Source organism: Colossoma macropomum, unplaced genomic scaffold (genome assembly GCF_904425465.1).
Source record: "Colossoma macropomum unplaced genomic scaffold, Colossoma_macropomum, whole genome shotgun sequence".
In the NCBI taxonomy this organism is placed as follows: domain Eukaryota; kingdom Metazoa; phylum Chordata; class Actinopteri; order Characiformes; family Serrasalmidae; genus Colossoma; species Colossoma macropomum.
Window position 1 is genome coordinate 6,225,643 of NW_023494801.1, and position 27,617 is coordinate 6,253,259.

The 27,617-nt window shown below is 37.8% G+C and overlaps 1 protein-coding gene and 1 long non-coding RNA gene across 3 annotated transcripts in view; one reads left to right on the forward strand and one right to left on the reverse strand.

Moving 5' to 3' along the window:
• Positions 1 to 27,090, forward strand: part of fmnl1a (formin-like 1a) — a 34,932-nt gene extending 7,842 nt beyond the window's left edge. For both annotated transcript variants that reach the window (XM_036589658.1, XM_036589659.1), the window contains 20 exons: positions 643 to 754; positions 1,466 to 1,542; positions 3,313 to 3,406; positions 4,935 to 5,009; positions 5,840 to 5,950; positions 9,369 to 9,518; positions 12,268 to 12,369; positions 12,582 to 12,882; positions 13,330 to 13,593; positions 13,986 to 14,110; positions 15,265 to 15,464; positions 17,406 to 17,640; positions 17,733 to 17,801; positions 19,708 to 19,791; positions 20,818 to 20,947; positions 21,188 to 21,351; positions 21,647 to 21,748; positions 23,180 to 23,278; positions 24,045 to 24,150; positions 26,100 to 27,090. In XM_036589658.1, the coding sequence (XP_036445551.1) occupies positions 643 to 754; positions 1,466 to 1,542; positions 3,313 to 3,406; positions 4,935 to 5,009; positions 5,840 to 5,950; positions 9,369 to 9,518; positions 12,268 to 12,369; positions 12,582 to 12,882; positions 13,330 to 13,593; positions 13,986 to 14,110; positions 15,265 to 15,464; positions 17,406 to 17,640; positions 17,733 to 17,801; positions 19,708 to 19,791; positions 20,818 to 20,947; positions 21,188 to 21,351; positions 21,647 to 21,748; positions 23,180 to 23,278; positions 24,045 to 24,150; positions 26,100 to 26,164 (2,665 nt within the window). In that variant the 3' untranslated portion in view covers positions 26,165 to 27,090. The remainder of the gene's footprint in view (positions 1 to 642; positions 755 to 1,465; positions 1,543 to 3,312; positions 3,407 to 4,934; positions 5,010 to 5,839; positions 5,951 to 9,368; positions 9,519 to 12,267; positions 12,370 to 12,581; positions 12,883 to 13,329; positions 13,594 to 13,985; positions 14,111 to 15,264; positions 15,465 to 17,405; positions 17,641 to 17,732; positions 17,802 to 19,707; positions 19,792 to 20,817; positions 20,948 to 21,187; positions 21,352 to 21,646; positions 21,749 to 23,179; positions 23,279 to 24,044; positions 24,151 to 26,099) is intronic.
• Positions 13,503 to 16,444, reverse strand: LOC118821178. The gene is made up of 3 exons (XR_005008319.1): positions 15,908 to 16,444; positions 13,895 to 14,047; positions 13,503 to 13,577 (listed from the first exon to the last, which is right to left on the reverse strand). It is a non-coding gene; the product is annotated as an uncharacterized LOC118821178 (long non-coding RNA).
• Positions 27,091 to 27,617: the final 527 nt, after the last annotated feature.

A 27,617-nucleotide genomic window follows, 5' to 3' on the forward strand; every position in this document is an offset into this window, starting at 1 on the left:
CCTGGCTCAGCAAACTCACGCGGCAGTGAATAGATGTTGCTTACTGAAAGAGCTCTGACACGGATCATCGTCCATCCATACATACATTTAATTATTAATCCATCCATCCATTTATCCATCCAAAATCATCTAACATCAAAAAAACAGTCCATCCATCCATCCGTCCCTCTGGCTGTCCATTGATTCATATTGTTTTAAATATATTGTAGTGTTCTAGTGTTCACCACTATTAGTCATGGTGCTTTGTTCTCCAGCTGTTGTTGGCCACAGCTGTGTCATACATAAGCAACTTTCTCTAGCAGTTCGCTGACTCAGCTCACGTCTTTTATTTCTCTTTCTGTCTCTCTCAGCTCACACCCGCACAGCGGGGTGTGGTTCTTAGCCCTCCCTCTACAATAAGAGTCTAAAGGCTACAGAACACATAACCTAAAACTCGCATGCAAAAGCAGTTAATGAACACACCACAATATTAACATATTGTCTAACTCAGCTCACGTCTTGTCCCTCTCCAAAAAATGGAGTTATAAGCTTTTTATAAGACATCTTTATTTTAATTTGGAGCAATAATTCATATCATTATGAGCTCTTTTTCTCCTTTTTCTCCACTGCTCTGTTTTCATGTATTCTTTCATCTTCTCCCAGGCTGACCAATCTGGCCCACCACAGAAAGTCTCTGAAAAGCGCCCGCCTAGCCAGCCAAAGAGATGACGTCCATGTCTGCATTATGTGCCTGCGAGCTATCATGAATTATCAGGTACAGCAATAAGCACAGAAATACACTGAGATGCTAGTTTATTATAAACAGCTCTCGTGTGCTTACACTCACTGGCCATTTTAATCAGAAACGCCTACTATATCTATTTTTTCCTTTGGCCATTGGTCGAGTTTAACCCCTTAAATGGCCAGGGCCCAGTGTACCAGACTATATACTAGGATGGTATGTTGATGTGTTGAATGTTTTTTTTAGAATTATTACTCATAGAGTGCACTAAGGTAACGTAAGCTTTTTAAGATGCTAACACTATTAGCATGTATGTTAGCTTCCAGACAATGAGTGTGTTTGCTCATAATTTTAGAAAGAAATATAAGCTTTGTTTGATTGTCCACACGATTTTGTGTAATTGTAGACATTTTTGTGGATATTTGAGCACATAAATGTGCAGTTTATCATTTAAAATCATCCAATTATTTAAGCTTACTAGCAAGACAGGTAGCTTATAGCCAAATCAGATGCTTTAAAGTGACATAAAATGTAAAAAAAGGCAATTAATTAGTTATGCTTATTATGACAGTTTCAGCCGTCTCAGGAGGACAATCAAGTGGAACTAGAACCACATGTTGGTTCCAGTTTGGCTCAGTGTTTGTTTTTGAATGTGCATTGGAAAAATGAAGTGTACATACAATCTAGATGTAAGGAAAGGACAGTATAGTGAAGATTCATGTGTGTGGGTTTTTTGTTGGACAGTCTGGCTTTAACCTGGTGATGAGTCACCCACGCTGTGTCAATGAAATTACGCTCAGCCTCAACAACAGAAACCCCAGGTAAGAGTGCGTGTGAGTGTTGTGGATGTTTGTTGATTTAACTATTACATTTGCATACTGCATATAGCAGGAAAGACTGTATGTGTCTATATACAGTACTGTGCAAAAGTCTTGGGAGGCCATACAAATGGGTTGTCACTGTTTATCTTGGCAGTAAGAGTGTTTTTGCTACTAAGAACACTAAATAACAGTCAAATAAATATAAATAAATAACAAATAAGTATAAATACAGATTTATATTAAAACAACATACAAATAATAAACATACAAATAATAAACACATAAAATAATGAATACATAAACAATACATACACCTTTGAACACTTCACAACAACTGAACTGTGTATTACTGCGCCACGGCACGAAAACCCCTTGTGCTGTTAATGGAATAATCTTTGACTCTCATGCTGCTCACATAGACCACCGAGTGTATTGATGAGGCAGGAACCTGTGTTTCTTGTTTAAACTGAGGGGCTGGAAACTCATGTTCTTAACTAGAACTAGGCTGGTCAGCTAGCTAACAGGCTAAAGGATAGCTAACAGCATAAACAATTCCATCATTAATATCACAGCCTTGAATTAAAGTACTTACGGTATGATTTACTGTAAAACTGCAGTATAAAAGTCTAAAAATGTCACTTAAATGGATAAAATGCTTCAAATTTCCATATTTTAGTCAGAAGTCACATCAAACCCAGGCTGAATCCCAAACAGCTCTGTACTCCCTAAATAGTGTGCTAGCTGTGAAAGTTTAGAAGTTCTAACCTCTACAGCCAAACAGTGCATCATTTATCAAGTGTGGATGTGTCTGAGGCCCAAATGACTGTTTCTTAGCTGTATTTTGCTCTGTTGGGCTGCAGAATCCAGTATTTAAACTCCTCTGTAGTGCACTATGTAGGGAGCAGGGAGCCATTTGAGATTCAGCCCCAGTATGAGAGGAGGGTGCCGCTGGATTGGTGCTAAATAAGACTTGCTGTGGTAATTTGGTGACTTATAAAGCTGATGTTTTTGTATTGAAACAGTGCTGCGTTATCATATGTTCATTGTTATTTGACAAAAAGTAAAAAAATTCACGAATGGCCGCAATATAGGCGACCAACCGTTCTCCTCATTCAGTGGTCCATGGTTGCGTGGCAAAGATACCACACTCTAAAGGAACTACTTTTCTTGGCGGAATACTTGTTTACGTCGATTATCATTCATAATAACAAAGAATTTTCTAAAAGTTTTGGTATTTTATCATATTTTATGTTGGCCACCGATTTATAAAAGGAATAAACTGCTTTACTGTGAATTTATCACAGGGAAGGTTGAAAAGACCTCATTTGCATATATCAGTGTTAAAGGTGTGGTAACAAAAGCAGCGTGTTTAAATTCTAAGAAATAAAGAGAGACTGAAAATGGTGACGAATTATGGGCATTTTTGGTACATAAAACCAAAACTAATGTTTTAAGTGAACCTCAAAAGAAAAGATACTAGACGTAAAAATGCAAGAAAAATGTAGAATATGGGCCCTTTAACATCGTCACATAAAGTCAGTGTGTTTATTTGTGCTTATTATTTGTATTTTTAAATTGATATGTATTAATTATACTGTTTTTTTAAACAAACAAATGCTTACTGCCCAGATAAACAGCCATACAGATCATTTACTCAGACGACTGAGACTTTAGATCAGTACTGTATGTGTACGTGGGTCTGCATGTTGACTGTTACTGTTAGATTTGCATGCTGGTTATATTTAACACTGTGTTTGCTATTTCCAACAGGACAAAAGCTTTAGTGTTGGAGCTGTTAGCTGCTGTATGTCTTGTCAGAGGTGGACATGACATCATTATTTCAGCCTTTGACAACTTTAAAGAAGTAAGAACTGCGCGCACACAGAGTTTCCTCTTATAGATGTGAAGGGGGTTTCTCAATCTTCCTTCCACTCAGTTTGTGCAACATCCTACTCATGACTATGTCATATTTTCCTGTCATGGTGGAGTCACTTGATTCTGCATCTAAACTAAACATCTGAATGTTCCATCCCTACAAAGACAGTAAAACAAAACGCACTGCACAGTATTCACAGCAGTTTAAATGATATGTTGAATCTTTAAACATTCTCCCTCAATTTTTACATAAAAATACAAAAAAGATCACTAGAGCAGCTTATCAGGTTCGTCACAAGGTTATTCAGCAGTTCCTGACACAATCTGATCGGTTGAAACACATGTTGTTATGTCTGATAAGTTGGTGAAGTAACTGAGTAACAGATAACAGTAACAAATATTGGTATTTTCTTGTTTTAAAAAAAACTGCAGTATAAAAGCAATAGAACAATAAATATCATGTGTTTCTGTGAATAACATGATGGCTGTAATAATCTGTGGCTGAGCTGACCAGGCCTGGCCCTGGTGATCTACTGCCCTTAGTTTCAGTACATCTGGCTCTAATATTCAGATGCTCCTGAAAACCTTGATTAACCAGATCAGGTGTGATAGGTTAGGGCTGTAGCAAAACTCTGCAGTGGGGACAGATCATCATAGATCAGCATCATCATACTCCATTAAAAGCCCCATATTTTTATAATACTCCTTTATAATTCTTACCATTATCAACATACACCATTATAAGCCTTATTTTTTCATAAATACTCCATTATATTCCTTATTTTAGCATAGTACTCCATTATATTTTCATGTTCTAACATCCTCTGCTGGGGACAGATCCTCAGGATGAGGCTGGGCCCAACCCTGTATTTATTACATTATCATCATGCTCCATTATAAGCTATATATTTTCATAATACTCCATGATATTTATTACCATTATCGTAATACTCCAGTATAAGCTTTATTTGTTCATAATACTCCATTATGTTAATTACCATTGTCATCATACACCATTATAAGCCTTATATTTTCATAATACTCCATTATATTCATTACCATTATCATCATACTCCAGTGTAAGCCTTATCTTGTAACATACTCTATCATATTCCTTTTATTTTCATCATACTCAATTCTATTTCTTATATTATCATCAAACTCCATCATATTCCTTATACTTCTATCATGCTCCATTATATTCTTTACATTATCCTTATATTATCATCACATTCCATTATTTTCTTGATCATACTTTTACTCCATACACTTACATTGTATTATATTATACTCCCTTATTACACTCCATTAGTCCTAACATTACCATAATATTCCCTGCATAGTTATATTTCATGATACCCTTTATGACACGAGCCAAAGTGACCACATCACAGCTGTGATAGTATTCGTGATAATACACTCCCTCTTGTATTGCTTAACTATATTAGAGAATACTACAGTTTTATTTCGGTTTTTGGTATTTACTTGTTGATCTACCTTGCCTTCCTCCTTTTCAGGTGAGTGGAGAGAAGAACAGGTTTGAGAAGCTGATGGATTATTTCAGCAGTGATGACAGCAACATTGACTTTATGGTGAGTCCATTACTGCCTGTTACATTCATATTCCATTATATTAATCATCATATTTCATTGTATCCCTTACATTATAATCGTACTCCATTATATACCTCATATTGTCACTATATTCCAATACATACCATATATTATGATGTTATAACCCTCTGGTATTTACCTAATATAGTCATAATCAAATGTTCTCTTTACATTGTCATTGCAGTTCTGTTTTTTCCTATTTTATCATTATGCTTTTATCATATCACTGCTGTGGGAACAAAACCTTTTACGTCCATTTTGTCGTTTTTTTAGTTTTTGACGTAATTTTAAAATGCCTGCTTTGCATTGCGTGTAACTTTTTATGATCAATGGACTGAAAGAAATGGCCCGAAACATTCATTTGCATCAAACATGAAATCTTTTTTGCGTCTCCTGTAACATTATCATTTTCGACAATGTACAATGTTTTATTCCGACAGCAGTGATATAGACGTTATGTATTTAGGATATTCTCATACATATAGCATTATATTGTATTATATTCCTCATTATCCTCCATTATAGTCCTAATGTTAGGACTGAACACCTTATATTGCTGTCATATATATTAGACTCGGTAGATTACTACAGTATTGTATTATGGTGCATTATGTTCATTATATTTCACCATTATTTAGTGAATAATTGTTCACTTGTACTGATTATGTGGAAGAATATACAGTCCAGTCAGTCTTTGGATTATTTTACTTTAGTTGTCGTGCTGGCAGTTACCAGTTACACAGTAAAAAACATCTCTGCCATCTTCTTCGGTCACTTTGTCCTTACTCTCTTACTCTCTCACCCTCTAGGTGGCCTGTATGCAGTTCATCAACATTGTAGTTCACTCAGTGGAGAACATGAACTTCCGTGTGCATCTCCAATATGAGTTCACTCACCTGGGCCTAGACCAGTATCTGGAGGTCAGAACAGAGCAGGATTTTTTATGAATTTGTGTCTATAAGCCTTCAGTATACTCTATTAAAATAGCAGTGCTGCTTATTTCGGTGCTTAATATACACACATATATATATATATATATATATATATATATATATATATATATATATATATATATATATACATACATACATACATATATATAGAGGTCGGCAACCAAAATGTTAAAAAGAGGCATTTTAACATTTCATGTCCATTTTATTGAAGTAATGTTTCACCATATTGACTGTAAATATGTCTCAGTGTGTGCTAATGTGCTAGAATAGGCTAAAAAATAGAACATAAATAAAAATGCAGACTTACTTTGCTTTACTTTATGCTACAGCTCAGCTATAGCTGCTTTTCTTGCATCTTTCACAGAAAACTTTTCCACAAAAGTAGAATAGTTTCTTGTAAAATGTCTCTTAATGTTTGACTGAAGTCAACTTCACATTTGCCACCTTCTTGTTAGAATTTTCACATTCCACCTTAAATGTATGAATGTAGATGACTATGTAGCCAACTGTTGCCAGCAGTCTGCGCACCACCCTTCAGGGTTAAAGGATGCCATAGCCACACGTTGCCGACCCACGATATATATATAGGTTCAGCTCTATTTTACCTGGCGTCTCATCAGTGATACATTTAAAGTCTTTTTCTCCTTTATCTCATTAAAATCTGCCCCAGAATAGCTGGTGAGCGTGCATGTCCATGTTAATCATAGTAAAATGGATCAGCATGAGGAACTAGAGCTTTCTGTGTGCTACCATGTTTCCTATCACTGTTTAAAAGAAGCTCCACATTGTTTATATTGTTGGGTGCACTGAGAAAGTTATGCGCGAGCGTGTGCACACATTCAGAACATCGCTATAGAAATGCTCATTATTAATTTCATCATATTAACAGTAAAAAGCCAGTGTAAATGCATATTCATGTGTTTGCTTGTTTTAAAAGGCAGCAATAGATAATTTTTTGCTTTTGCATTAAAGGAGCAGTTTGGTGAAAAATCTAATTTACACAGTTTTTCCACTTATCCAAGATGTACTCGATCAGTCAAGACATGATTGTTGCCCAAAGTTTGCTTCTTTATATATAACCTGGAGCTATGAGGCTAATGTTGCTAACAAACACTACGAGTCAATAGTCACCCAAATCTTTTCTGTAAATACTTCCCCAAAGCTTCTCTCAAACCACATCCGATTCTTCATTAAGGTTGTGCAGACTAGTTGGTGTGGTTTAGGAAACAGTGTGACTTACTGTGGACTATAAAAATGAACAAAACTTCACAGTGTAGCTGAATATAGTGGGCAGCCACTTCAGACAACAGGAGTGGTTTGCTGAACTCGCCTTTGTGTGCACAGTGTTACGCTTACGCAGGCATATGGATGCTACAGAATACGTTTATGTTTTCTTTTGTGTCTTTTTATAAATAACTGTTAAAGGGGAATTCTGCTGGGTTTCAAAACATCTGCATAATTAGATTGTTGAGATGTAAAGACATTCAAAACTTGCACAAACTTACCAAATTGTTCAGAGTGGTGGTGATAGGAGCCAGATGTGTGAAGAGTTTAATGCCTAAAAGCTATGACATGTATGTCAAATACATTCATGGCAGAGTGGAACATGAAAGGCTTTGTAAAGCAATGTAGCACCAAAAGAAAACATCAGATTTATTACTATTTCTCCATTATCAGTGTTGCATATAAAAAACTCAACAGACTTGTGTAGGTCCACTGGTCATTTTGTGTAGTAATAAAAAAAATGGCTATATTTGCATTATAGACATGGCAACCTCAGGTTTCAGTCACCACCACTGTAACGAAGTCAGAGTCAGTAGCTTTCTCTACAATTAACCTACAAATGAATATAAAACCTCTATGATTGAATTCTGCTTTTTTATATCACTGCAGTTCCTCTTTAACCTTATATTTTTGAGCTGAAGATACAGTGGGGTCCAAAAGTCTCTATCTTCAGTTTAGAAGTGACCACTATTGAAAATACTTTTATTTTGCCTTCCTTTCTAATTTAATGCACGGCTTTTCAATACAAATTATATTGTCAGCATAACAATTTGAATGAAAAGTAGTCTCTTCGAAATTTTAGCATGAATCTATTTGGTATGTCCCCTTTTTGCTTTAACTGCAGTGTGCAAAAAGGTCTGATGGACAGATTAGAAAGAGTGGTCTGAAGATGAGCTTCAGTAGAAGAGATAAGACTCAAAACACACAAAAAAAACGTTTTTATACAAAGGCCTTAACATGGTCGATGTGAACAGTGACCTAGAAATACTGCATAATATTGAATCATTTTACTTGTTTTTACTTATTTTTTTTCTAAAACTGGTTATTTTGGGGTTTAAATGAAAAATATCCCACATTTCCAATGTGATCTCAGACTTATGGACCCCACTGTATGTGTTTATTTGTAGAAACAACAAAAATCTCAAATGTAACCTATCACGCACACACATACAAAGAAACAAAATGTGTACACTAAACATGTCTTGGCTGATTGACTTGGGCTAAGTGGAAATTTGGGTCCTACTTTATAATAAGTGCCTCTAATAACTGTGTAGTTACACATGAATAACATATGCAACAACACTGTAACTGCTGATGCTTTAGCCAGTGTTACAGATGAATTACACAAGTACAGCCTATGTAATTACACGTGTATCAACTTCAGTTTTGCCTCATGTAATTACACAAGTGTATCTTTTTAAATCTTTTCCAGCAGTTAAAGGAAGTATGTTTTATATAACATTATATTTATGTTTTACATAATTACTGTGGAATAACTGTGTTGTAACAAGATAACCTAATCACAATGCAACACATTTAATTAATGTCATAAAAGTTACATTTTAAGATAAGGTGACATCTGCTGTACTGTCACATTACAGACTGGTTTGAAGCACTAGCAACATAAATGCTAGCTAAATGTTAGGGAAGCTGGCAGATACAGTGTAAGTAATATATTAATGTAAGTTATTACATACTTTCTTTTACTGCTGGAAAAACCTCTGAAAAAAACTGCTGTTTCAGTCTGATTACAAATGTAATTACATTAATGTTATTACCCTTGTGTAATTACATGAGAGACAATAGGCTGTTACAACTATTAAGATACCCTTGTGTAATTACATCAGGCAAAACAAGTTGATACACATGTGCAATTACATAAGGTGTACTTCTGTAATCCACCTGTAACAGTGCCTAAATCATCTGTAGTTACATCGTTGTTGCATATGTTGTTCACATGTAACTACAAAGTTATTAGACACTTAATATAAAGTGGGAAATTATGTATTTTGGTGAACCATTCCTTTAAAGGCTTAATGTATGTCCACAGTTTCAATGTTAGATTGTACGTTTGTAACATTTAATATGTGCATGTTTTCAGACCCTGAAGCTGACGGAGAGTGAGAAGCTGCAGGTTCAGATCCAGGCCTATCTGGATAATGTGATAGATGTGGGCGCTCTGCTGGAGGATGCGGAGAATAAAGGAGGAATTATGGACCATGTGGAGGACTTGCAGGAGCTCAATACACAGGTCAGACACATTCAGAAATGTGCACACAGTCATGTACAGCATGCTGTATAGCCACGGGTAAAAAAGTACTTTAGTAATCAATACTATCCTTAATAATTATTTTGGAAGATTTGTACTTCTGTATTGCTAAAACGTAATACTTTTACTGAATTACATTTCTAAAAGAAAAAGCTTGCTGCACATTTAAATTTGTTGTTGTTCTTATGATTGTGAAATAAAACTTCCCTTTTTTGCTGAAACCACATCACACATCACCAAACAAAAAAACCTTTATTAGTTATGTTATAACTTACGTTTGGGGGGAGGAACATGGCTCCCTTCCTTATTCCCATCTAACACCCTATAAATTCACATCCTCACCTTCCGTTCCTGTGACGAAGGGTTTGCAATCCCCACCGCCACCCCATCTCCTCCCTGTTCCTCAGTCCTGCATCAGTCCTACTATAGCTATGAGGGGGGTCTGCCCTTCTAGCTACAGACAGAAGCTGCCCAGACCTCCAGCCCAAGTTCTCAGATTTCTCCTCCTCCCTCAATCAGTCTTCTGTCATACTATCACCATCATGTTGAAGGCATTTAAAACAAAATATAAATTTATTTTTTTATAAATTTATTTGCTAAATTGTTTGCTTTTTACTTTTATATACCTGAGTTTGTTTAAATGTAGATACTTGCTGATTTTAAGTCTGAGTACAATTTTGATGCAGTACTCTTTGAGACTGCTTTATACATTTACATTTTATATTTACAGCATTTAGCTGAGACTTTTATCCAGATCGACCTCCAAAAGTGCTCTGTTGTCAACTCAGAGAATGTATCTTAGCTAGTGCAAATAGGTTAGAGTAAAAGCTAGTCCTCAGATATTGCTAGAAACAAAAGCCCATGTTGATACCTAGAGAAAAACAAACAGAGTTAGACATTAGACAGTGCAATACAATACATTTCAATAAGTACTTATATCAGTGCTCATTTAAGTGCTATATAAAGTCTGCGTTTGAAGACAGCAAGAGACTCTGCTGTTCGGACAGCCAGTAGGAGTTCTTTCCAGCACCTGGGTGCCAGTACAGAGAAAAGTCTTGCTGCTTGTCTTCCATGCATCTTGAAGGATGGCGGGTCAAGCCGAGCTGTACTTCAAGCTCGAAGGGGTCGAGGTACAGTTCGAGTTTTGACCATTGCCATTAGGCTGGTCCGAGGTTTTAGATCTGATGCATGCAGCTACAGGAAGCCAGTGAAGAGAAGCACAGCAGTGGGGTGATGTGACTGAACTTGGGGAGATTGAAGACAAACTGTGCTGGTGCATTCTGGATGAGTTGCAGAGGCTTGATGGCCTGCATTGGAAGACCAGCCAAGAGTGAGTTGCAGTAGTCAAGCCCTGAGATGACAAGAGACTGAACGAGCACCTGGGTGTCCTCTGGAGTGACAAAGGGTTGAATCTTCCGGATGTTGTACAGGAGAAACCTGCATGACCGAGTTGGGTTCTTGATATGAGCTGAGAACAATAACTGGCCATCCAGAATCACAACGAGACTTCTTGCCTCTACAGACGGAACAATCAGAGAGTTCTCGAACGAGATGTCAACATCACGGTGAGGACCTGTAGTTCCAGGGATGAATAGCAGCTCAGTCAAGAGGGCGGTGGGGGAGGTGGAAGAGGAGAGAGGAGACGATGCTGAAGAGCTTGTGTGGATCAGATGCTGATGCTTCCAGTTTCCCTCTGTAGAAAGATGACTTTGCAGCAGTTACTTCAAGTGGTGGTGGCATCCTGTGTAAATAAAAATAATGCCTGGCCACAACTTAATTATCTCGTTCCCACGCCTTACCCAGTCGTGGCCACAACTTAATTATCATGTTCCCACACCTTACTAAGTCATGGCCACACATTAGGATCACATTCTCACACCTTACTAAGTCATGGCCACGAATTAGGATTTCAGTCCCATGCATGGCCACAACTTATTATCTCAGTCACATGCCTTACTCAGCAGTGGCCACAACTTAATTTTCTCGTTCCCACGTATTACTACGTCATGACCACGACTTAATTATTTCGTTTCCAAGTCTAAGTTGTTGCCATGGCTTAATTATCTCATTCCCATGCCTTACTAAGTCGTGGCCACACATTAGGATCTCATTCCCATGCCTTACTAAGTCGTGGCCACACATTAACATCTCATTCCCACACCTTACTAAGCTGTGGCCACAAATTAGGATCTCATTTCCATGCATTTCTACGGCGTGGCCACAACTTAATTATCTAAGTGGCATGCCTTACTCAGTCTTGTCTTTAATATACTGTTCCCACACCTTACTAAGTCATGGCCACACATTAGGATCTCATTGTCACGGGTTACTACAGTGTGGCCACAAATTATTTTTGTTTATGTGGGGTGTCACCAGCAGGGCTTCATAAGTGAGAACATAGAAAGGAGAGATTGGTAGGAGCGAAGATCGGAGTTAAGCTGGGAATTTCATCCACCTTCTCTCCACCTTTATTAGCTGTTGCCGGTTGCTGCACAGGACACCTGTCAGCCAGGGTGTGGGCACAGCTTTCTCATATAATTTAGAGCCTTTCACTTCTTTTTGATATTTAGATATTTAGGAATAATACATGTTTAATTATATTTTCAACCTATGTGACATTTTTTACTTTCATTAAAAGATTGTTAGATATTACAACTTTGCTTAGATTACTTCATAATGAATTTAAAATGTGTGTTTTGTATCCTCACTGCTTCTGTGTGTGTGTGTGTAGTTGAATTCAAGGCTACAGGACTGTGAGAGCAGAGCGATGGAGAAAGTGGCTGAACTGGAGCAGCAGCTCATGCAGGCCACCAAAGAGTCTGCTCTACTGAAGGTACTGTACGCCATCTCTCTGTTTCTGTCTCCCCTGTTTCTTCCTCTCTGTCTGCCTCTCTGTTTCTCTCTTTATTTTTACCTGCCTCTGTCTTTCTTTATCTCTTTCTGCCTTTCCCTCTCTCCCTCTATCGATATTTCTGTATATCTGCCTCTCTCTCTCTCTCTCTCTCTCTCTCTCTCTCTAACCTCTTGTTTATGCGTGTGTAACAGGAGAGTTTGCGGGAGTCGTGTGCTCAGGTGAGCTCTCTGCAGCAGAGGGAGCGTGAGCGAGAGATCGAGAGAGAGATAGAAAAGGAGCGAGAAAGGATATCTCAGCCTTCTCAGGTAGAGAGAGAGACAGAGACAAGTAAAGAGAAGGACTCAAGGCTGGAGGTGAAGCTAAGAGAGCTGCAGGAAAAAGGTTTGGTCAGACTGGAGCGAACTGCCTCTGGGTGTTTGGACATCGAGGTCATCCCTGTTACCATAGTGCAGACTGTACCTGGACCTGCCCCAACAGCTGTCGCTCAAGCAGGTACAAATCAGACCAAATGGGTTTTGGGATCAGGATCACAATTTGAATTCTCTAAAGATTTTCAATTGTGAATCACTACTGATACTACAGTGTAGTCATGACCTAGACTGCCATGTCCAGGAAATTGGGACTGGATTGAATGGTTTCAAAACATTTTCAATTTACACCTTTCTGAATTAAACAGGCCATCAGACAGTTTGATTTAAACTTTCGCTGACATTTCACAATGTCACTGTCAACTTACTCATTGTAACATTTAATTGGATCACTAGGGGGTGCTATAACTATGATTAGGATCAGTTGCCATTTACTGCTTGGACCCCGATAATTGCCATTTGCGGCTGTGTTTTTTTAAGGGTTTTTTCCAAAATCAGGCTCTGGTTTAAAGTGTGTTTTTGTAATATGTGACTTACTTAATAAATGTCCTGCTTAACGTCATTCCAACAGACTCAGGACTCGCCAAGGAAGCCGCTCCATCCTCAGCTGCTCCTCCACCTCCTCCTCCTCCTCCTCCTTTACCTGGATCTCCAGAGCCGTGTGGAGGCTCAGTCCCACCTCCTCCACCGCCTCCACCTCCCCCAGGATCTGGAGCTCCCCCTCCTCCCCCTCCTCCTCCGCCCCCAGGTGGGGGTCCGCCACCTCCCCCGCCTCCTCCTGGCTGTGGACCGCCACCTCCACCTGGAGCTCCGCCTGCTCTAGGGGGTGAATCAGGTAAAGACGGGGATAGAATGCAGTACAACATTGAGAATGAAGTTATGACAAATCAATAGAATGGAGTTATTATTATCAATATCTAGAATGTGCTGCATTTCAAAAGTGGTGATCAAATCTGGAGGCAGAACAAAATGACTGTTAATAGATTGATGCAGATTATTATTCATCATTTAATAACTTCTTCTTGTTCCCAAAATCTTGAAATATTGAATCTAATCTAAAAGTACCTTTTTTCCGGACAACTTTTTATCTAAACTGTTTTTATTTTTTAAAAATATCAAAAATCATGATTTCAGACCTTTAATCTGCAATATTATTGCACTTTTAAAGATGATCGCACACATGCAGGTACGAGGAGAAGAGGATTCATTCTCTGTGTTTTCCCCCAGGTGTTAAGAGCCGCAAGCCCATCCAGACTAAGTGCCGGATGCCGCAGCTGAACTGGCAAGCTCTGAAACCAAATCAAGTGGAAGGAACAGTGTTCAAAGAGCTGAATGACGAGCATCTGTTTGAGGTACAACCTGCACAAACAGCAAATATAACTGTAAAAACCCTTCAGCGGAGATCATTTCATGCTCTTTCCATTTCATTTTAATCACTTTATCTAACCATCTGTGGTCCCACACTTCAATTTCTCACTCTAATAACTACATTACTTACAAATAAGTTTAATAGAAGCTTCCAAATCATTCATAGTTGTAGTCATATGCAAAAGTTTGAGCACCCCAGTTAAAATAAGTGAATACATCCTCTACAGGGAATAGACTTCTGCATATTTTAATGAACAATTACTGTTTATTTGCTGAATTTAACATATTAGGGCCAAAATAAAATTTAATATGTGGCCTGTGCAAAAGTTATGGGACATTTTATATTTTGTTTTATTTTTTTCCAGTATGTTAAACTCAGCAGATGAATGGAAATTGTGCACAAACATTTGTAGAGAAATGCCATATTGGAGTCTCCTGTAGAGGATGTGTTCACTTATTTTCACTTAGAAAATCAGCAGCACATGTAGTTTGACCAGGAGTGTTTAACTTTTACAAACGACTGTGGTTGCTGAATAATATGCCTTTTTTAATGACTGAATAAAAGTAACACAACTGTAGTCTAAGTAGTTAAATCTGCCTGCTGATTCCACGTCTCCTCTCTTTCCTTTTCTCTCAGTTAAATTAGCTTTTTTCGGTATTAAAATATTACATACTTTTTAGCCTAAACATTTCTGTTTACATTTGTTATACTCATATGCTGTTGTGACGTTTGTTGTCTGCTGTTGGGTCCAGTATTTTCTATCATTGATTTTGTAAGCAGCCTGGAGATTCTACATGTAGTAGAATTATTACATGCAGTAGATTTTTTGTTGTTTTTAATATATAATGCAAACTGTAACTGAAAATAATGGGTTTTATTCCAAAGCGCATCAAATGGCACTTTCTCTCTTTTATTTATGTTCTTGGAGATCAATGCTGTATTATGTTTAATACCACCATTATCTGAGTATATTTTTTCGGAGTACGTCAGCTGTTATTCTTTGCAAACCTCTTTATATCCAAAACTGTTGCAAATGAAAATACAGCATTTTGAATTGAAGTCTTTAAATGGTATTTGGTTATAAAAACCTGGGTACATGTCTCAAAGTGATGCTTACTTTCCTCTCTTTTCACTCAGGAGCTGAATATGGACCTGTTTGCAGAGCGGTTTAAGACGAAAGCTCAGGGTCCTCCAGCAGACCTCTCCAAGCTGAAGGCGAAAACTCAGAAACCTCCCACTAAAGTCTCCCTCCTGGAGGCCAACAAGGCCAAGAACCTGGCCATCACCCTTCGCAAGGCCGGCATGAGCCCTGCTGACATCTGCACCGCCATTGAAATGTATGTAGAGCATCCCTACGTTACTGCATGTCGCTGTTTTTGGATGAAAACCTCGTATCTCCAAAATGGTAACTTTATAGGAGAAGGAAAAAACCTACTTTACTTTTAATGTAATTCAATGGAACCAGACTTTTTTTCCAAGTAATTTTGGGCCGTTTCTTTTCGTCCCTTCATCATGAAATGTACATGCAATGTAAAGGGTAACAGGTATTTTCAAATTACGTCAAAAACAAGATACAAGGTTTTCTGCCAACTATAGCGATATGTGGGTTTAAACAGGCCGAGCTGAGAGCAGTGATATACCTCAGTTTTGGTCCTGTAGTCCCTCTCCCTGGCACGCTTTAGTGTTTTACCTGTTACAGCACCTAATCACAACTCCTCAACTCATTACTTCATGAAGAAATGATAAAAAAGGGAAATGCTAAGGCTGCTTTCATACCTACCTCATTTGGTGCTGACCAATCAAACCAATCAAAATCAGTTGCTGCTTGTTAGAATGCATTTTTCATTCATGTTCCACACTAAAGCTTGCTTTCCTGTTCTCGAAGCAGGACGTCAGTGCTGTACTGTCCGCACAATCTGTTTATAGACACTCATATCTTCGCAGCATATGCTAATAATGGCAAGATGAGCAATAAAAAAATAGCTAAGCAATGCATTTGATTTTGGCACATGGATTGTGGAATGTTTTGTTGGCCAAGCTTCAGCGACCTTTGATCATAAAGAAGCAAGTATGGTTAATTTTTATTGCTTTGATTGTGATTCACATCTGTTAAGTGTCTCTATTATAGTACAAAGTAGGTGTAGGGTGATCTAGATTATACATGAGAGATAGATATGGATGTTATACAGTGATAGGCTAGTGAAAGACAAAAAATGTAATAAATCAACAAACAGCCATGTGTGTAATTTTGCGCACTTCAAATATTGTGGTGTGAAACCAAGAGAACCTAAAGAAAAAAGATACAATGTCACAAAAACCCAAACTCTGGTGCACACAGAAAACTAAGTGTGAAAATTCCCTCCTGTGTGCATATATATATATGTATATATGTATATGTGCATATATACAAAAACTAAGCTGCAAAAACAGCCCATTTTGAATGTGTTGTGTTTGTGACATCACAACCATGAACACCTCTACATAGGAATTCCCTTTCAGTCAACAGTAGTTCTGCACCCATTCATGTTGAAGTGATGCAGAGTGTCGTTCCTGCAGTCTGTAGCGGAGTTATTGCAGTGGAAGATTTGAGAAAATGATTAAACGTTGTACTGTTCATGGCTGTCGGGAGGCAAATACATCAGTGTAGTCTTCCAAAGCATTCACGCCTCTAAAAGGACTGGCTGAAGTTTATTTTCAGTTCCAACTAGAACAATTTGTTGCACATTGCAGCCTGGACTGTTTCTGAATGAGTTATAATACAGGGCAGCCAATCAGAAAAGAGACCATTTACATAGATCAGTCTTAAAGGCACAGTAACAAAAGCATCTTGTTTAATTTTAAGTGTAGAGAGGTTAGAAAATAGTCATATAAAAACAAATTCTGACTATTTTTGGTACAAAAAGCCATGCAAACATTATAAATGCAATCCAGGGAAAAGATAAAATCCTTTAAGCAATAACTGGTGAAAAATAAAACTAAAGATGGCTGATGTTGTACAACAATCTCTGAAAGTTAATTTTACATGACCATTTCTTCGCTGTCAGAACATTTTTTTACATAAATTGAAAATGACAGCTGCCCCTTACATTGTGTTGAAATTTCATGATGAATGGACCAATAGAAAAGGGCCAAAATAACTAAGAAAAAAATGAACAATTTAACTCCTGTAAAGTTACCTTTTTGAGGATATGGTGATATTTTTTCCCACAGTGAAGACAGTTTCCTTGGCTTAAAGGTGAAAACTTTGGAATCACTCTCCTTCTTGCGTTCTCTCTCAGGTATGATCAGCAAGCTCTGAGCCTGGACTTCCTGGAGCTGCTGGAGCGTTTCATCCCGTCTGATTACGAGCTGAAGCTGCTGCAGAACTATGAGAAGGAGGGTCGTTCACTAGAGGAGCTGTCTGAGGAGGATCGCTTCATCATGCGCTTTGGCAAAATCAAGCGCCTGGCTCAGCGGATCAGCACCCTGACCTTCATGGGAAACTTCTCCGACACAGTCAAGCGCCTGCAGCCGGTCAGCACAGTACTGATTGTGTGCACTCACATTAAAGTGAGCTGGGCATTTTAGTGTGTTAATGTCTTTTGTTCTTCTACCTTTTACCACAGCAACTGAACTCCATCATCGCAGCCTCCATGTCCCTCAAGTCTTCCACCAAGCTGAAGAAGATCTTAGAGGTAAGCAGCTGAAGGTGCTGTTGGTCACAGGAGAGCCAAAGATAAAGGCATAAATGACGTTCAAAAGTTTGGAATCACTGGTTTCAATAATTTAAAACGAGGCAGATGTATAAAATGATTCTACTATGATGTTATTGTTCTTTATACGCTTTAAAATGCTAAGTGACAAAAAAATGTCTTTTTTGTTTATGGTGTCACAATGTTTGGGTAGTCCTAAGTAAATGGGTTCATGGTTGTGACATCACAACCATGAAGAATTTTCAATAGGCAGTTTTTGCAGCTTAGCTTCAATATTGTCACTGGTATCTCCAAAAAGATTTTTCTTCAAAAGATTTTCTTAACTTTGAATGGAAAACTTATCTACTGGTTTACTGCAAATCAAATGTAATTACATTGTAATTTTGTCACATTTCTTCAGTTCATGGTGATTCTAATAGAAGATTTTGCACTAAATTCAAATCTGTTTTTTTAGTGACACAATGCAAATGAAAAAAAAGCATAATTAAATTAAAATTTAGTGGAAATAGAATAATTTTGCTTCTGTAAAATTCAGGAGGCATAACATTAAAAATGAAGTTATAATGAATGAAGTTATAATACAGCCAGAATGACTCTGGTGTGGTGATCAAATCTCAGGACAGATGCCTCAAAATACAAACACAGTTCCAAAAAAGTTGGGACAGTAAGTAAAATGCAAATAAAAACAGAAAGCAGTGATTTATAAATCCACTTTGACCTGTATTTGAACAAAAACAGTACAAAGACTATCAACTTCATTGTTTCCAGTAAATATATACGTTCACCCTGAAATTGACACCTACAACATGCTGCATAACAGTTGGCGGACAGGAACATTGTGAAATTTTCAGAAAGCATCTTGAATGAGTGATGCAATTGTGCTTAGATATAAAGGAGTGTCCAGGAAAGGCTGAGTCCTTTATAAGCGAAAATGGGTCGAGGCTCACCACTTTGTAAAAAATCCATCAGCAAAAAATCCAATAGTTTAAAAATAACTTTCCTCAGCAAGCGATTTTAAAGAGTTTAGGTATTTCACTCCCCACAGTGGATAATATCATCAAATAATTCAGGGAATCCATAAAAAATTTCTGTGAGTAAAAAAACCTTTGAAATACCGTTGTCAATAAACATCATCTGTCGCCGCATCCACAAACGCAAGTTAAGACTGTATTATGCACAGTATAAGTCACATGTCAACGGTGTCTAGAAACACTGCCAACTTCTCTGGGCTTGAGCTTATCTGAAAATGGACTGATGCACAGTGGACACGTGTGTTGTGATGGCTGCGTCATCAGAGAGTGCAGGTGCTAGATAGGCCTACTGGCAGTCCAGAACTGTCTCTCACTGGAAACATGTTTTATTAAACTCAAAATATGACAACAAAGGCTCTGTACAGTTGGACAGCTGAAGACTTATATAGTAGAAGAACAGCAAAAAATTAATCTTTCAAAACTAGATCAGTTTGTGTCTTCAGTCCTCAAAAGATTTGTATATGCTGTTAAAAGGAAAGGTGATGTAACCCGCTCCAGCTTTTTCTGGAACATGTTGCTGGCATCAGAGTGCGTATTTACCGAAAGCAATCAAGTTCATTAGGTAAAACGTAAAATATTGTGTTTTTGTACCGTTTTCAATTTTAATACAGGCCAAACAGATTTACTAATCACAGGCTTGTTTTTTTAACATTTCACATACTGTCCCAACTTTTTGGGAATTTGTAGATAAAAAAACCTGAGACAGTAACAAAAAAAATGTAAATACTGCATAAAACATTTACAATAAAAGTTTACAATAGAGTCTAGATGGTGTAATTTACTGTCAGATAGGAAGATAACAATGATGATTAATATGACCCCGTATGAATAATCTCATTCCAAACTTTCTTCTTCAGATCATCCTGGCCTTTGGGAACTACATGAACAGCAGCAGTAAGAGAGGAGCAGTTTATGGCTTCCGTCTGCAGAGCCTTGATCTGGTAAGACTGAACATTCTGTGATTCAATGTTTGTATTAAAACCACCCATAAGATTAGGAGAGAGGAACACTTTTGGGTTTATGCTAAATCATTGTCAAACAATTTGTGCAAGAGTAATATTTTTTAATACAAATAACTCACAAATAAAACATAAACCGTGGGTTTCCAGCACATACCATCTGTCCATCTGTGAACAATTCAGCTGAAAGTGCAAATGTTAGAACTTACCTTACGGGGGAGTTAATTGTAACACACTAAAGGATTCATTCCGAAAAATGCCTATATCCATAAATATACACACATCAGGAGGTTAATTCGTGAAAAAAGAGGTTGTCGAACACTGGCGAATTTAGTTTTTACTACAAAGTGGAACAGCAATATAGGTAATATATATATATATATATATATTATATACCATCTATAATTTTAAAATGCCTGTTGCCTTTTACATTGTGTGTAAATTTTGTGATGAATGGACCAAATTAAATGGCCCAAAATTAAAAAAAAGTCTGGTTCCATTGACTTACATTGAAAGTAAGTTATTGTTTTTCCTTCTCCGGAGAAAGTTTACCTTTTTGGAGATACATACATATATAAATAACACAATAAACACATACACATACCTTTAAACCAAGGAACAACAACGTTAACAACACAAATGACAACATTTAGTGTCCATTTGGTGGAGGGGGCGGGGCATGTCACGCCACTCTGTATACCACGCCTCTAAATCCCCTTCTGCGAACCAGAGCAAGTGTCAGCTTCCACAATGTGTGTGTGCGGGTGTGTGTGCATGTGCGTGTGGCTCACCGCTCCTACCACTAGGCTACAGGCCAGATCAGAGACGTGTTTTACTCCAGGCTTAAGCTGAGTTACACTTTACCCTGCATTCATTTGTGCCCCCCTCTGTTATACATATGTGAAGTAAAACTAAAGACAAATGTGAAGGTAACACAACCCAACCTTATCTGAAGATTTCAGGACTATAAGAGATCTTATTTGTTCTCTCTCTGTCTGTCTTTCTTAGCTGTTGGACACCAAGTCCACTGATCGCTCTCAGACACTGCTGCACTTCATCGCAAACATGGTGCAGGAGAAATACCCTGACCTGGCCAACTTCCACTCTGAGTTGCACTTTGTGGACAAGGCTGCACTGGGTAAGAGCTTTCAACACATTCAGAGCACACTGACCATTGACCTGCACTCTTCAAAAAAGCAGGTTTCTTTAGGGTTCCTGGCTTGGACATACAGTTCTATAAAGAACCTTTGATTAATATAGAGATTTTATGTGGAAACCTTTTTAAACCAGAAGTGGTTCTATGGCAGCACTTCAGAGAACCCTTTTTGGGGCTTTTATTTTTAAGAGTGTGAGTGGCAAACCTCTTTCTTTCTCGTAGTGTCTCTGGACGGCGTGTTGCAGGACGTGCGTGCTTTGGAGCGAGGAATGGAGGGAACCAAGAAAGAGTTTCTGGTGCAGGATGACATCCCAGCACTGAAAGAGTTTGTCAAGGTCAACAGTGACCCGCTGGACTCGCTTGTTAAAGATGGAAAGACAGCACAGGTCAGACAACATAAGGACACATACACAGAGTCTCTAACTGTATCATTTCTATCAGTTCTTCTCAAACCAGTCCTCAGGGCCCACCAGGTGTCCCACATTTTTGATCTAACTTAACTCCCAGTATTCTTGCCCCCGGTGTTCAATGTTGTCAATAACTTGGTTCATTTGTTGCTGGGAGCCCAAATGAGGGTCGTCTGGTGGGCCTGGAGGACTGTGTTTCAAAAAACACTGACTTATTTGACTTGTTTTTACGTATTGTCAGTTTTACTCAGAGCTTTCTCTTCCACTCCTCTAGGAGGTATATATGTCAGTGGTGGAGTATTTTGGAGAGAACCCAAAGACCACCCAGCCCTCCCAGTTCTTCCCTATCTTTGTCAGATTCATTAAAGCATATAAGGTGAGTGATTGCTGTTATCTCAAGTGTTGTTCTGCTGCAAATGTGAAAGATGTATTCAATGCATTAAGACTTCATATAGCAGATGCTGCAAAAGGTTCCTAAAATTGACTTTGAACATACAAAAAGCTTTAATTTAACTCTTAAAAATAAAGGTGCCTGAAAGGTTCTTTCTACAATGCCATATAAAACCATTTTCGATTCCCTGAAGAACTTTTCAGTGTCCTTTAGAGAACCATTTTTGTAAATGAGATGTAAGAAGAACCTTTTTAAAGTCAAGTTGAACCCCCACATCACAAAGAACTATTACGTTGTGTGAAGGTTCTTTAAACCTTTAAAAGGTTCTTTATACTCACAGATATCTTTATCAAACACGGCTCTTTTGGTAACCAAAATTGTTTCTTTTACGGTATTGCTCAAAGAACCTTTTGTGGCACCTTTGTTTAAGAGTGTGGTCTAGAACTTTTACATTACATAAACATTACAAAGATATCTAAACTTTACAAAGGTTCTTCACACTTGCATATCCAATATGTAAAAATGGTTCTTTATTGAGGCTTTTTCGGGAAACCAAAAATGGTTCTTCTATGGCCCATAAGTCAAACATAAGATCAGGCCCGCAACGCAATCTTATCCATCCATCCATCCATCATCTAAACCGCTTATCCTTCTGGGTCGCGGTGGGTGCTGGAGCCTATCCCAGCTATCATTGGGCGGAAGGCAGGATACACCCTGGACAGGTCGCCAGTCCATCACAGGGCAGCAATCTTATCTGGCCCACAAAATTAATTTAATTTTCTATTAATATTAGCCAATTTTACCCATTTCATAATGCCCTGTACTACAACCCCCAGCATGCACTGCAATGTAACGTGTGCTAGTTCAATTATATAGGTAGGTTCAGACTCCTGGGGGCTTTTTATTTTAATATTTCAAGTTTTCATGTAATATATCAAGGTCTGATACAAGTGCCTACATACCTACGTTTTGCTGCCCAGTTCAGGTTAAAGCAAAATATTATTTAATAATAAAATAAAAGCAAAGATGTTCTCTGGCATATTTTGGTGGCCATTTTTAAAAGATTTTCAATCATAGAATTTATGCATTTACATTTATGCATTCAAATAGCTCTTTAAGTGTTTAAGGTTCTGTATAGAACCATTGCCTTTTTAAGGAAGAACCCTTGAAGACTGTAGGAATTGTCTCAGCTCTTTCCTGGTTCAGACAATGAAAAATAAAGTAGCTTATTTTAATAAAGGTTTTTATTCGCCAGATGTATATAATACATACTATTTTCTCTAGAAAATGTCTTTAGTATCTTCTACTTTAGAGAATGAATAAAAAAGTATAATAAACAGCTTTGAAAATAACACAGAACAGGTGAAATGCTAAACTACGCTTTCAACTGTTTTAATGATTTCATGTCTCTGACAGCAAGCGGAGCAGGAGAACGAGCAGAAGAAGAAGCAGGAGAGTGCTGCTGAAGAGCAGTCAACCCCCTCACCCAAAAAGAAAGACAGCACGCCACAAAAGGTCAGACTAATATCCCCTTTACCTTTGTTCCTGTGTCCTTTATCTCTCTTTTATTTTCAGTTCCTGTGAACACTCTTAAAAATAAAGGTTGTCATAAGGTTCTTGGTTTGAACTCACAGATCTCGGAAAAATATTATAACTGAAGTTTGGGGGGAAGAGCATGACTGAAACCCCTTCTTCCTCCAATCTAATGCCCTATAAATTCACATCCCTTTACTTCTTTATCACATCTCCTCCCTGTTCCTCAGTCCTGCGTCAGTCCTACTACAGCTGTGAGGGGGTCTGACCTTCTAGCTACAGGCAGAAGCTGCCCAGACCTCAAGCCCAAGTTCTCAGAGTTCTCCCCCCCTCCCTCAATCAGTCTTCCCTCATACTACCACCACCATGTTGAATGCATGGTTGGAACTCACAAACTGGGTTTAAACTTTAAAAAAGTATCCTTCATGCTTGCACATCTGCACATCTAGCAACCACCTGGTATTACCATAGCAACCACCTAGCAAAGCCTTAATAACCACCAAGGATACCACAGCAACAACCTAGCAATACCATAGCACAGTATAGTTCTTTAAAGAACCATCCATTGATAGCTTCTTTGTGGGAATGAAAAGTGGTTCCTCTGAGGCTTCGCACCAAAGAAGCGTTTTTGGCATTATTGTTTTTAAGAGAGACTGAAATGGCACATACATGGCAGAAACAGTTGACTGACTTTACTGTTCTGTTTTGGTGTAACTTCTCATTTCCTGTGACCATCATCCTCCGTCAGGGTCCCATGATGCCCAAGATGCCTCAGATGGACCTGATAGCTGAGCTGAAGAAGAGGCAGGTGAAGGCACCGGTCACGGACGGGGCCATCGAGGGAATCATCACAGGTAAATAAGAAAATAACAGGAACATAAGAGCTTAATTTAAATATATGATGTGAATTGTGAATAATATGACATATGACAGGAAGATCAGCTATCAAGGTAAAAAGGTCCATTTTAATTTTGACCTTACAAGTATTGGTATCAATGATAATATAGTAGTTTTCATATCGCTCTAGCTTTCATTTATCACATTTTTTATAATGATTTGAAATAAATGAAAGAAATCTCAAGGGGTCAAATGCTATACAACCTGGTTGGTTTTGGGGTTTTCCATGCAGTCTACTACTACAAGGGCCGAGTCAGGAGATTGACTTGACAAAGCAAGCCCCTTCACCTTCTTTCGAAACCAGTCTAGTTATTTTGGGTGTATGTTTGGGGTCATTGTCTTGTTTGTTTCTTGGCTGAGGTGATTCAGTTCATCGCTGCAGTCTTGCCTACTTTGTGGACGTGAAATGTTCCAGTAGGATCATATGCACAACCTTCTCTCTCCAAACCTGACCAGCTTAATTATTTCCAAAGAGTTCTGTTTTTGTTTTATCTGATTAGAGTACATAGTTTTGCATGGGGTGAAGGAATGGAGATGATTATGGTGCAATTCACTGCTTATTGTTCTCTGTATGACTGTAGTTCCTTCTGTTTTCAGTCATTCTGTAACTCTTTTCATGTGACTGCTGGCTTCTGCCCTACCTTCCCTATCATTAGTCTGAGAGTGTGTTGTGAAATCTTGAATGGTGCACCTTTCCAGGCATGACTAGTTGTGGTTCCGTCACTTTGCATTGGCATGTTATCAGACCAATTGTATGGGAACTGAGAACTTTAAGAAGCTCCTTCACCTTCACCATAGTTACTACTTGTTGCATGAAATCTTTCCAACCAATGGCAACATCTTTTATAATGATGCCTAACGCAATTTGTGCAAGAACATTTTGCATGATCAATATCTAGAATAATATCTAGTTTCCATTCACTGTAAACACAGTGTTCCCATGAATGTATGAGCCATTCTCCATTTGGAGTGGGAATTCAGGTGGATACATTCTTAAAAAATATATTTTTAAATAAATAATCTTAATAAATAATCTTAATATATCCAGTAATACGTTCAGTAAGGTACAGTAATATCTCCTATGCAAAAAGGAGAGCTTAATTCCAAACATAGTTTACAGTCACTGGTATTATATGAATATGGTGTAACACCAGTGACTGTGACTCCAGTGACATTCAGGTTAAAACTGAGGATTTTGTAAATTGGCTGACTCATTGGTGGTCAGGTGACCTTGACCAGCTATTTAAAATCAGTAATAAAAATGATATTTGGCATTATGTTGACATAATTTTAATTACCCAGTCATTAAAGCACATAACACCATTGACATATAGAAGTTCTGTGCTTCCTGATGAACAAAATTATTCATAAATTAATTAAATATAGTGAGCGAGTGTGACTCACCTTCTCATCCCTTGAGACGCTTCCTCTCTGATGAGCCTCGATAACACCAGTGATCAGAATCTCTGTGATGAATGTTTTTTAAATAATATACACATTTTTTAAACGTAGTATAACATTAATGATATAGAAGTCAACATGAATCTGTTTTATACAAATTCCTAAGTTAAACCTCTTAAAAATATTGTTTTATATTAAAAATTATTTCTCAAATGTTGAACATTGTTTATGTGACGAGCTGTTTTACAGATGCAGAGGGACTATGAACCAGGATAACAAAAGGGGAAATCAGAGAAATTCTAAGGGAAAAGTGTTATTTAATCTTAGATCAACTGTGTAAATGTACATACTGACTTTTGGAGCTGTGCCTGATATCTTAAGCCTCTTTTTAAGTCCTGCAACCTTTGTGACACGGTTTTCCACTCCAAATGGAGAATGACGCGTATAGTCCACCCAAAGTCTTTAACCGCATTTCTTCTCTCTGTGTTTTGTTTTGTTTTGCCAGACTTGAGAAATTCACCATACCGGAGAGCAGATGGCCGAAGAGCAGCCCAGCGACAAGACAACTAACACAGTTATTCAATCTCACACATTCACATGCAAATATATACCTGCCTACACATAAACAGTGTTATAGTCCTGAGTCTTATTATGCTTATGCAATAAAAACAGCGCAGACACATTTTTAGACCGTCTCATATGGTGCCGCTAGCAAAATATAAAGAAGAGCAAATATGTATGATACTGAGTACACAAACACACAAAACGCACACTAACAAACACACACCATACACTTACTCACACACACAAATACTTTTTATGTACTGTCAGTCATTTAAACCATTTATAATAACTGTATATAAGCCAAAAAACATCATTTATACTGTATGCTAACCTTATATATACCACTTAATACTTCAGGACCTATAAACTACAGTGCCTTTTTACAGCTTTGCTCACACTGATAAAAAATCTGCCAAAGTATTTGTAAAAAAGACAGCTGTCATTTTTACAACATTAAAACAGAGAGATGGTCAGCGTCAGTGTTAAATGGTGCATTTTCGAACAAAGAAGCAGCACTTACATTATAACAGCTGCTGAAATATTTGTAAAGAAGTGTTTTTAAAAGAAATGTGAAAGATGTGTGAGACCATTTTTACAACATTAGGACAAAGAGACAAAGAGCATCAGGGTTTCAAGCACATAAGTGACAATTCTATTTAAATAGCTGTATATTTAAGGCCTAAAATCTGATTCAGAACCACTTGTCTCCTACATGCTGTATGCTATCCTTATATATCTAACATTTATTACTTTTGGATTTATGGTATCTACTATTGCCTCAACTTTGCCTTTTTTAAAACTTTGTATTAATACTGCCAAACTTCATAGTGCCAAAGTGTTTGTAAAAAGTTTTTTTAAGTGAAAAATGTAATGAGATGATTTCTACAACATGAAAACATAAAGACTCAATAAAAATCAGTCTCAGTGTTAAATTGCTGCTTCTTTATTGTTCTGCTGTGTGCCAATTTGTGTCATAATTCTTGATCACTGGATCCTTTTGGATCCTATTTATATATGACCATGGCAACCCTTCCAAAAAAAGAAGCTCATTCAAGTGTGCTATTAGTATGCTTCTTTTAAACTAAATGTAAGTGAGTATGCCTTCAGCATACGTTTATGTACCGATTAGAGATATACTAGACAAAATTATACTTAAGTATACTCGGCTCATACTTACAAGTATACAGAAAAGTTTAACGGCATGGTGACACAGTGGGTTGCTATCTGGTGTCGACCAGAGGAGGATGGGTCCCCTTTTGAGTCTTGGTTCCTCTCAAGGTTTCTTTTTCTTGCTCTGAGGGAGTTTTTCCTTGCCACTGTCGCCACTGACGCTCACGGGGGCTTGGACCTGGATTTTTCTGTAAAGCTGCTTTGTGACAACACCTGTGGTAAAAAGTGCTATATAAATAAACTTTGACTTGACTGACTTGACTTTGACTAGCACTGTTGTCTCACAGCA